Genomic DNA, 11,313 nt, shown 5'->3' on the forward strand with positions numbered 1-11,313 from the left:
ACAACTTATCTAGCCAAATGATTCTGTAATAGTAAAATAATAATTCTCAAAAATAAAAGAAAAATAAATAAATAAATAAATAATTTAAATTAAAAAAAATTAAACGACTTATTTATTCGAATCAGCCCGTAGTAGTATATGTGAAACAGAAATGATTCGTGCACACACAGCAAACTGTGCACAGCAGCCATTTTCTCCCGCCTCGGGTCGCACAAAGATGATCGGAGCCGCTCATTTTGTTCAAAATATATCGTTTAAGGTCTCTGTAAAAAATGAGCTTCGTTCGATATTGTTTGAGGCGTTAACAAAACACCCAAAATCACTTCAGAATTTACCTAATAAGGTCTCTGTAAAAAATGAGCTTCGTTCGATATCGTTTGAGGCATTAACAAAACACTCAAAATTACTTCAGAATTTACCTAATATATTTTGAACAAAATGAGCGGCTCCGATCATCTTTGTGCGACCTGAGGCAGGAAAAAATGGCTGCTGTGCACAGCAGTCTGTGCACGTAGCACAGCTCTGTGTGAAAAGCCATATTCTTTTTTATATTATTGATTCTGTTATGGGTTCGGTTGGGCCCATTTAAGCAGCCTGCGAGTACGGCGAGTGTAAAAAGGGGGGAGCTGCGAGTACGATTCACGCTTGCCCTAACCCATAAAATTTGGTAAAGATAGAGAGTTCCCTACTCGCCCACAATCCTCGCTTCCGCTCTCCGCTCTGCTCTGCTCTGCTCTCTACCTACGGATTCAACTTCCCTCTTCAATCTCTCCTCCACCTCCTCCTCCACTCTACTTCATGTAACTCACTCTCTCTCTCTCTCTCTCTGAGTATGTATCTAAAGTCAATTTTCTGCAATTATGCATGCTTCTATGGGATAATCACCATTTCCAAGCCCTATGGTTGATTTTAATGTTCTTGATCAGTATTCTGTGTGTTGGACTGACAAAAAAATAAAACCCAAACTCGTTTAGAACTCAGTCGAAATTGGTTTGGTCTGGTCTGGTGTATTAGGTTTGAAAAAGAAATAGTACTATTATCAACCGTAGAACTTAAAGAAAGAGTATACCGAAATTCACATAAAATTTACTCCACTTTCTTGAAGAGAAAAGAAAAGAAATGATTGATGAGAGAGATCCCACGCTGCGGAGTTTACAGGTGCTTAAGAAAACCGTTCGAACCGCAAAATCGGTTCAATCTGGAACGAACCGTCCTATTTACGTACTCGAATACTTATTCATTTCCTAGATTCCACAATTTACTTTACCCTACCAAACCGCTAATTTATATTCGTTCAATTCTTTTCTTACTCCCTTTTCTATTCCAGCAAAATACTTTCTTATAATCCTTACCTTACCCTACCAAATCCCTAAGTGCTTGGATGCTAATTGGATAGAACCGGAACCGAACCAAAACCGGACCATTCTTGTGGTTTGGTTCTGGTAAGTTCCACGCCTATATTGGTTAGGTTTTGGTTTCTAATTTTTCAGAACCGTTTGAAATGGTCCGGTTAATGATTTTTTGGAGAAACGGACCAATCTGGACCCTGTGCACCCCTAGCGGAATTGATGTCCAAGAGTGATAATGGGATGGAAATTTATTATGATGGTACTTTAATTGTTAACGGGTGGATGGTGAGATGAATGTTAAAGACAAGGGCCTTGGTTTAGTTAGCATTATTCTAAAAAGAATGGGTTCAATCTAGAGTGAAACGGTTCTAGTTGGACCAAAATCAAAATCATACCGGTTTTAACTAATTTTGAAACTTCAAAACTGACCCGAACCAATACTCTAAGAAAACCAAAACATACCAACGTTTTTTGGCTGGCTCTTTCGGCCGGGTTGATTTTTCGAGTACTTCACCCATAGTTTGTGGGCTCCAAGAAATTACGGGGTTAGTGATTTACCCAAGATCACTCATATAGCTTCCGTTGTAGACCGTGTTTTACAATCTCTCCACCTTTATACCCTCGGCTTCCCACCAGGTTGAGCACTAAAGCCATCATGGTCTAACATGGGTATTTTCCCTAGTGGACAGCTAGAGTCACCGTATTCTAACCTGGGTTTTTTCCTTGGACTTCACCTTGGACTTGCCGCAATGTCTAGGCTACTAAATTTCCTCTAGTCCACACAATCGTGTACATTGCTTTGATATCAGTTGTTCTGTCCCCCAAAGAGACTATTGGCTCAATAATTTGATGGAGTCTACGAACATGGCCTGAAAAGCTTAATTTACTGGAGTATTAGCTTACATGGTTGATTATATTCCCAAGATTACCAGTTTACCACTAACTGGTTTGGTTCAATGAGTAAGTACTCAGAGTTCCTTGCTCATTGCTTGGTTCAAGGCTCCATAGTCGCTTGGTGGGGATAAAGATACACTTTTTGTGCTTGTAGCACCTAGTGGAACCTTAGCTTCGGCCCCAGACATAGGTGCAATGGGGTTCCTTGCAGATGATTGTGTTGCTGAGAGCAATATTTCGTGGCGGATATGTGGAGTAGCCTTATCTACATATCCCTTTGTGGTAGCAAAAATATACCCAAGATCACCTATGTAGACGTTCTGATGTGTGATGGGATGTTCCTTGATGTTGTTTTTTACTTCATCTCTAGATGCCTATATACCTCATCGAAGAAAAATCCTTTCATCTCTCTCACTTAAAATACCAGATTTCGCCAAAATATAAGAAGTAGTTCCAAAAACAAGGCTGTACATTACACACGAAATATTTATAGCACGAGTAACCTGGCATGCACAAATATTCAGATTACGTTATGTTATGCTTATGGCGCATGCCAAGTTAGTAATGCTATAAATGTATCTAAGTGATTCTTGTGTAATGTAAAACATCTTATTGGAACTAGTTTTGTTGATATTAAGGTGAATCCATGTATTTCTATTTTATTTAACCACAGATGGGTTGTGACTTGTGAGCATCGTGCTGATTATCTTTTCACTTGAATGGTGTTTGGTGTATTTTACTTTCCCTTTTTATCGATATTGATGGTGAAATAATTTTTTTAATCTGTTTCATCTGGGAGCTTGTAATTGGTGCAGCTGGTTGGTTTCTTTCTCCATGGACCAGTTGGAATTTTCTACAAGACTATGACTATAATTACTTATTATGGAAGCCAACATTTAATTTTGGAAATTTAACCGTCCTAACAAATCTCAAAACACGTGTCATTATTTTTCCTCCTCAAGTTTCTCCATCTTTACCAATATTGGCTGAGTATTCTCTTTTCCTATTTTTTGGGTGCTGTGAGAACATCAGAGCGCAACTAGTTTTTTTCAAACTCCAGTCCAATAAGGTAGTACATTTTATCTGTTATGCTATACCAGATGTCTTTATATCGATCTTTCTTGTAGTTCTTGTTTACTTGCACCAAGGAGGAACTAAATTGCTGCCGTTCTATTAGTTTATGCTGAAGTTAGTGCTCTCCTTTCAAAAATTAAGTTTTTATGTGATGGTTTATATCACTATCCCCATTGTGTTCAATATTGACTATGTATAAGAAGTTTGAATCGTATGGGATTTTGCAGACTTCTTGCTGTTTTCATACTGTGTGAACTGATGAGAACGATATCACAATCTGTTCTTTACTTTACATTTATGCATCGACTGTTAATGACGGATGTCATTGTCTTTATTTTGCAGCTATGTTCCCTAGATGAGGAATTGCAAACATCTAGAAGTCATCATGATGGGAATAGATCTTGAACAGCCATCAAGAGAACATCATAAGGAAGACTGTGGGCCGCTTGTCGATGTAAATAGGGATGTAGCTACTGTGAATAGTAATACTGAAAATGATAAACAAAATGCAAGACCAAATGTGAGTTCATGCATGTCTAATAGTGGAGAAAAAGGGCACACTACCAATGTTGCGGCTGTGGATTCTATTACGAGCATGGAGCCCCATGGTTCTATGGAATTTAATTCCAAGGAGGATGCTTTTTCATTCTATAAAGAATATGCCAAGTCTATTGGGTTTGCCACCATAACAAAGGCCAGTCGTAGATCAAGAATAACTGGAAAGTTCATTGATGCTAAATTTGTGTGCGCTAGATATGGAAGTAAGCGAGAACCCACTACATCCGAAACTCCAGAACCTGCTTCTACTGCTGACAGCACATTAAACATTCCTAATAAGAAGAAACGGGGTAGAATAAGTCAATCTTGGTCAAAAACAGATTGCAAGGCTTGCATGCATGTCAAGAGAACACAGGATGGAAGATGGGTAATTCGTAGTTTCACAAAGGAACATAACCATGAAATTTTGTCCAATCAGGCCTATTACTATCGGGGTCATAGGAACATAGATCAAGGCAACAGCAATCTTGATGCTCTCCATTCAATTCGGGCAAGAACAAAAACTTTGTATGTGAAAATGTCTAGACAGTCGGGTGGAGTTAAGAAAGTCAGTCATCAAAAGAGTGGACCCTCAAATTGTAGTCAACAGAATTTGCCTTTGGATGGGGGAGATGCACAAGCTATGGTTGAATATTTTATCGACATGCAAGACGAGAATCCAAACTTCTTCTATGCTCTAGATTTTAATGAAGAACAACGTTTGAGAAATGTTTTCTGGGTTGATGCCAAAGGACGGCTTGATTATGGAAGTTTTGATGATGTAGTGGTTTTTGACACTACCTATATCAAGAATGAATATAAATTGCCACTTGCTCCCTTTATTGGGGTGAACAATCACTGTCAATCCCTGTTGCTTGGATGTGCACTGGTTGCAGATGAGACTAAATCTTCATATTCTTGGGTGATGAGGTCGTGGCTTAGAGCAATGGGGAAACAGTCTCCAAAAGTGATATTGACTGATCAAGATAAAGACTTGAAGGAAGCTATTGCTGAGGTTTTCCCGAATGCTCGCCATCGTTATTGTTTGTGCCATATATTGAGCAAGATTCCAGAAAATCTCAGCTATGTGTTGAGGCAACATGAAAATTTCATGACAAAATTTAATAAATGCATTTTTAAGAGTTCAATAGAGGAGAAATTTGAAAAGAGATGGTGGAAAATGGTTGATGGGTTCAATTTAAAAAACGACGTATGGCTTCAAACATTGTATGAAGATCGTGAACGATGGATTCCTACATACATGCGAGACGTTTTCTTGGCAGGGATGTCTCCAACACAGCGATCGGAAAGTTTAAGCTCTGTCTTTGATAAATGCATGCATCGTAAAACTTCATTGAGGGATTTCTTAGACCAATATAGAGCAATTTTACAAGACAAGTGCGAAGAAGAGGCAAAAGCAGATTTTGATATGTGGCATAAGCAACCAGGACTAAAATCTCCCTCACCTTTCGGGAAACAAATGGCAACCATTTACACTCATGCAATATTCAAGAAGTTCCAAGTTGAGGTTTTGGGAGTGGTTGCTTGCCATCCCAAAAAGGAAAGTGGAGATGATGGAGCCGTAACATTCAAGGTTCAAGATTTTGAAGATAATAATGACTGCATTGTGGTGTGGAATGAAATGACATCTGATATTTCTTGCTCATGTCGTTTGTTTGAATATAATGGTTTCCTTTGTAGACATGTGATGATTGTTCTTCAAATGTCTGGCGTTCACGACATACCATCTCAATATATTTTAAAACGTTGGACAAAGGATGCAAAGGGTAGACAAATGAGGAGACAGGGGTCTGGTATGGTTGAGTCTAGGGATCAGCGCTACAATAATTTATGTCAAAGAGCCTTTAAATTGGGTGATGAAGGGTCTTTATCTCAAGAGAGTTACAATATTGCATTCAACGCATTGGAAAAAGCTTTGAAAAAGTGTGAGAGTGTCAATAACTCAATACAAAGTGTGCTAGATCCTGGCTCACCTTCAGTTGATGCTCTTCATGACTTTGATGAAGGTACCCAAGCTAAAAAGAGCATCGTCTCCAAAGAAGGAAACGTAAGTTGACTTTTCTAGTTGTCTTACTCATCTTGAAATTGTTGCAAAGTATTAATTATCATTCACTTTAGTGGGCCTTCTCTATTTAATTTAGGTACTGTCAGAATCAGAGGTAGTAACCATGGGGATGCATGACAGCTGGCAACAAATGGTCCGTTAACATTATCCTCTTTCATATGCTCAAATTTTGTATAGATTAATATAATATGTAGATAGTTTTCAATGTGGGTCCGTCATTGTTGTCGAGGCACTCTAATGTGCAAGCACAGACCCTTGCTAGTTCGTATGAAACGCAAGAGAGCATCAAGGGATGGTGTTGGGATAGCACATATAAACCTTGATTTATTGGAGATTGACTGTGTCTAATAGTTGTGTTGTGTTGTTATATAATGGATGACTTCTCTTTTGATTGGAGTCTTATACTTGCGGTTAGGAGCAACTAAATGCACGAGTTCCTGCTCTCGATGGCTGTTTTGGCACTCAACAAATTATGCAAGGGATGGTATGGATATTGCACTTGCTATTGCTACGTGTTGAAAACAAGTCATACTTCAACTTTTCATTACCAGGTGGATATCTAAATTGCCCATTTTGTTCTTGTTGTAGGGAGACTTAAATTCAATGCCTTCTAGTCGTGATGATTACTACAGCAATCAACAAAGCATGCAGGGGCTGGTAATAGCATGTTATAGCAATCAGTGGTGTCTATGCACAACTCTTTTGTTGTGTCCTGAGAAACACAAATACAGACAATTACAAAGATACGCAAATGGACACAGGAAATAGAAATTCGCAGAAAATGGAAATAACAATATGGCGAGGACACATAAAGCTTCTTTGGTTGTATTTTGATGTTTTATGTATTACTAGACATTGTATCCATAAACAATTGTAAGTCTGGAACTAATGAAAACTAGCACTATTTTTACATGATAGTAAAGGATCAGAGAGTACAATGGGTTAGGGCTCAACTATAAGCATATAAATGTATGTTTTACAACTTCTACCCTATGTTTTTAAAAATTATTGTTATCATCCCGGAAAACTTTGTTAAATAATAAACTTAAGCCCGTTGTGTCCCAGAAGTGTCCCATACATGTCCTAGGTGTATCCATCCCCGCTATGTCCAGTTGGAAATAGTAACAAAATTAAATGAATGTGTCATTTGGTGTGTCTTTGACATGTGCCAAGCATGTCCTTGTCCTCAGTGTATCTGAGATGTATACGCCAACCACTTAGCATCAATGCTCTGTACGTTGTGTCTGACTATGACATCTTAATCTTTGTTATATTTTTGTTGTAGGGACAATTGAATTCAATAGCTCCACTTCATAATGGCCATTACATGACTCCACAGAGGTTACATGGACTGGTATGTCTTTTTTTCTTTTTTCTTTTTTTTTTCTTTTTGTTCGTAATAAACTGGATTTCCCGACCACATTGGGTATTTTGCTATTTGAGAACTGCTTCTTATCTTGGAATGTAAAATCCCAGATTCCTGTGACATTATGACATTTAGTGACACTAAGTTGAAGTCCTTATCACATTCTTGTAGGGGCGCTTACCTTTTGGACAACAAAGTATTCAGAATTGTTTCGACATTCAAGACACGGTAATACATGACTGCTTGGATTCATTTGAGTTGTACTTTCACGGATGTTACATCACAAGTGCTTATTATCTATCGCAGGATCAGTCTGATGTAGGATCCACACATATTCACGGCATGGCATCGAAGCACTTTCCCTCAAAGCATCTCTCTCAGTAGCAATTTTGCGCGTTGGTGGTTTCCTTATTAGGTCATCTTTCAAAATTCTATGCATGGAGTAGATGACTGATTTTTGCACGAAGTAAGTTGGGTGGTTTTAGGTGAAACCCTTGCTTGCGGGGATAAGGGTACAGTGAATTTTTGTTATCTTTGCACAATTGACGTTGTAGATGTTTTATTGCTCTCTAATCTCTAGGAATCGTATTGGAAAAACAAGATTAGGTTTAAGCCACTCTTGTGCAAGTTGATTGTAGATGCTTGGCATTTTATTGTAAAATCTTACTTATTTGGAAGTTCAACAAGAATATTGTTACTACATCACAACTCCCAAATTTTTAGTACTTTCTTACTGGGAGTCAGTTGCAAGACCAAAGAGAATCTATTGTGGGTTGTTTGATCTTACTACATCACAACTCCCAAATTTTTAGTACTTTCTTGCTGGGAGTCAGTTGCAAGACCAAAGAGAATCTATTGTGGGTTGTTTGATGTTTCTTTTTTTTATTTTTATTGTTACTGCATTAGAAATTCTCAACTGACCATTTATTTTATGCATTCAAAGGTGTAAAGAAATAGAGGTGTCAAACGGGCCGGGCTGGCATGGGCACGGTTTTAGACGGGCCGAGCATAGGCACGGCACGGTCTTAAACGGGCACAACACGGTTCTAGGCGGGTACAAAAGGACACAAGCACGGGGCCCGGCACAACAAATACTGAGTTGTTAGTTGTAACAAATTTTTTTCCAACGAAACTCAGTTGGAGATGGGCCGGCACGGCACGGCACGAAGCTAACCTGGCACGGCCCGTTTGACACTGAGGATGTGTACAAAGACGAATTATTCTCGAAAGGATGGAATTCTTGTACTTTCACCGAGTCACGACAGTGTAGTTAACTGCAGGATCAAGTCTTTTCATCATCAAATTGGTAGGGAATAACAAATGCTAATTTACAGTTTCTTCTGTTTGTGAAAGACCTCTTTTATAAATGTTATTGTGGTGTAGAACATCTGGGAACAATCTGCTGAAGTTGTATTCAGTTTGTACAAATCCTATTTTTGTTAACTTTTGCTTGGATTGATGGAGTTGTACTTGTAGCAAATGTTTTCGCTCAATAGTAAGCTGAGCTGTGAGGATAGGAGCAGTTTGGTAAGGCAAGATTGGAGGCCAGACAAGATTTGGATAATTTGCTTGAAAAGGGGGAGCTTTATTGGGCTCAGCGTTCAAAGCAGAAGTGGCTTGAGGTTGGGGATCAGAATACAAAGGATTTTCATTGAGCAGCCACTGTTTGCTGGCTCTGAAGGATGATGAGGGGAAGTTAATAACGGATCCGGCTTGTATTGAGAGTATTTTTTTTATCACTTCTGTAAGCTTTTCAAGTGCAGAGTTGGGGATGATGTTATGGGTAGGGAGGAATCAGTTTCTTTGTCCGAGGAGGTAAGCAATTTGGGTTTTTGTCCTGATATTTTGCCTTCAGTGAAGTCTAAGCTTTCGGAGGAGCAAAGGCTGGCTCTGGACTGCCCTTTTTCTGCAGAAAACATGAAAGAAGTTCTGTTTCAGATGGATGGGTGCAAAGCTCCAGGGCCAGATGGATTTACTTCTGCGTTTTATCAATGAAACTGCGAATGGTTAGGTGAGGAGATCACAAGGGCCACTTTGGCATTTTTTGAGTCGGGTCATTTGTTGAAGGAACTAAATCATACTACGATTACTCTTATACCTAAAATTCCCAACCCGGCAAAAAGTAGGGGATTATCGGCCTATTAGCTTATGTAATGTGCTGTATAAGGTGGTGGCTAAGATGATGGTCAATCGGTTGTGGTCGATTTTGGCCTAGTATCTAAAATCTAAATTTCAAATTGGTTTCATTCCTTTGTGCCTTATTTCAGATAATATTTTAATTGTGCGTGGGATCTTGGAGTTTATCCGGAAAAGGAAGAAAGAGAAGAAGGCGCATTTTGCTTTAAAGCTTGACATGAATAAAGCATATGATCGGTTCAGTTGGTATTTTTTGCTAAATGTGCTTAGAGTGATGGGCTTTAGTCAGATGTGGATAGACTGGATTTATCAATGTATCTCTATGTTATCCTTTTCTTTGCTGGTTAATGGGAGTAGATCGAAGCCATTTGTGCCTACTTGTGGTCTTCGTCAAGGAGATGCTTTGTCTCTGTATTTATTTATTTTAGTGGCTCAAGCTTTCTTGGATGGATTGGAGGCGTTTGCTTCAAATAATGTTTGCAAGGGAATTGCTGTAAGCCCTTCTTCTCTGCATATTTTGCGCATTTTATTTTCCGATGATTGCTTTATATTAATGGAATTCAATGTTGAGCATGCTTGGTGCTTCAAATGGCTTCTTGATGTTTACTGTAAGCAAGCAGGGCAAAAGGTTAATTTTGATAAATCTGAATTATTTGTGAGTCCAAATATGAGGCTTGTTGATGTGGACATTTTAAAGCGTATTTTTTGTGTTAAATGTGTGGATAAGCCGGGAGTTTACTTGGGTACGAATCTGGACTTGTCGCAAGGGGAATCTTTTTAATAGTGTTTTTGATCGCTTGCAGCATAGATTGAGTAATTGGAAGGCTCCGTTGCTTCCCTTTGCTAAGATGGCGTGGAGGATTTTTAAGAACCCAGATGGTTGACAGTTTTGCTAGGAAAATATTGTAGACGGGTTGGTTTTCTGGATGTTGAACCGGTTTCCAGTTCGTCATGGGGATGGCATAGTATTTTAGGGGGAAAGAACTTTAATATATATATATATATTTTTTGGTAAGTAAAAAGAAGGAACTTAATATTCAAGGGTTTAAAGAGGAAAATTGGTAATAGGGTTAAAACTAATGTGTTCAGGGATATGAGTTGATCCCTAAAGTGTCTAACCCTTACAAGGGCAGGAACATGGAGAACTGTTTTACTAATTTTAAAGTGGCAGACTCGTTTGATTCTCACTCCAGGCAATGGCGTGAATCTCTTGCCTCCTTGCTTTTTCCAGGGGAGATTGCTCAGAAGGTTAGGGGGCTTGTATATGCCTCTTCGTAATGTGGACGATGAGGCGGTTTGGGAGTGTACCAAGACTGGAGTTTTTTCGGTTAGATCTGCATACTTTCTTCGTTTGTTTCAGGATTCGGATCAAGGGCTTGGTGTGAAGGTCAAATCCGGTTTGATAAGTGGGGGAACGTTTGGGGTTTGGGTTTTACCTCCAAAGTTTCAGTTGTTTATTTGGAAGGTGTTGCATCGAATTATAGCAGTCAAGGATGCGCTCTTGAAATGGAATATTTATGTGGAGCCTGGTTGTCCGTTATGTAAGGAGGGTGGGGAGACAATTGAGCATTTGTTTTGTTCAGCGCGAGTTTGTGAATAGATTGTGGGAGCGTCCCATTTGGGCTTTTGATTTTGGAGTTGTGGTTCCTCTCTTTTGGGGAGTGGTTTGAGAGGTGGATTTCGGAGGCTCCGTGTAAGGAAGCTAATGTGGGATTCAATTCTTATTTTGTGGATTATTTGGTGCATTCGGAATGAGGCGCTGTTTCAGCATAACACCTGTCATGTGGATAATGCGTGGCTCATTTTTCAGGTCTCAGAAGTTTGTGCAGGACAAGAAGGTTAGCAAAAAGTGCACTGATCAGGTTGCAGCT

The 11,313-nt window shown here is 39.1% G+C and overlaps 1 protein-coding gene across 4 annotated transcripts; it reads left to right on the top strand.

The window, feature by feature from the left end:
• The first annotated feature begins 578 nt into the window (after window positions 1–578).
• On the top strand, window positions 579–9,689 carry LOC131328920 (protein FAR-RED IMPAIRED RESPONSE 1-like). 4 transcript variants are annotated; one of them, XM_058361886.1, is made up of 8 exons: window positions 582–800; window positions 3,660–5,922; window positions 6,017–6,073; window positions 6,356–6,424; window positions 6,529–6,597; window positions 7,226–7,294; window positions 7,478–7,534; window positions 7,613–9,689. In XM_058361886.1, exons 2-8 carry the CDS (start codon window positions 3,673–3,675, stop codon window positions 7,688–7,690), a joined length of 2,649 nt encoding a protein of 882 aa, XP_058217869.1. In that variant the 5' UTR covers window positions 582–800; window positions 3,660–3,672; the 3' UTR covers window positions 7,691–9,689. The 4 variants fall into 4 exon arrangements, with proteins under 4 accessions (XP_058217868.1, XP_058217869.1, XP_058217870.1 ...); XM_058361887.1 differs by having other exon boundaries at window positions 7,478–7,527; window positions 7,611–9,689; XM_058361883.1 differs by having other exon boundaries at window positions 7,478–9,689.
• Window positions 9,690–11,313: the final 1,624 nt, after the last annotated feature.

Source organism: Rhododendron vialii, chromosome 6a (assembly GCF_030253575.1).
Source record: "Rhododendron vialii isolate Sample 1 chromosome 6a, ASM3025357v1".
NCBI classification, from domain to species: domain Eukaryota; kingdom Viridiplantae; phylum Streptophyta; class Magnoliopsida; order Ericales; family Ericaceae; genus Rhododendron; species Rhododendron vialii.

Excerpts from the sequence above, each read along its gene's own strand:
- LOC131328920 (XM_058361883.1), top strand. The coding sequence starts at position 3,673 with ATGAGGAATTGCAAACATCTAGAAGTCATCATGATGGGAATAGATCTT. Across the intron at positions 5,923-6,016 it reads TCGTCTCCAAAGAAGGAAAC|GTACTGTCAGAATCAGAGGT; the intron begins GTAAGTTGACTT and ends TATTTAATTTAG. Across the intron at positions 6,598-7,225 it reads AACAAAGCATGCAGGGGCTG|GGACAATTGAATTCAATAGC; the intron begins GTAATAGCATGT and ends TTTTTGTTGTAG.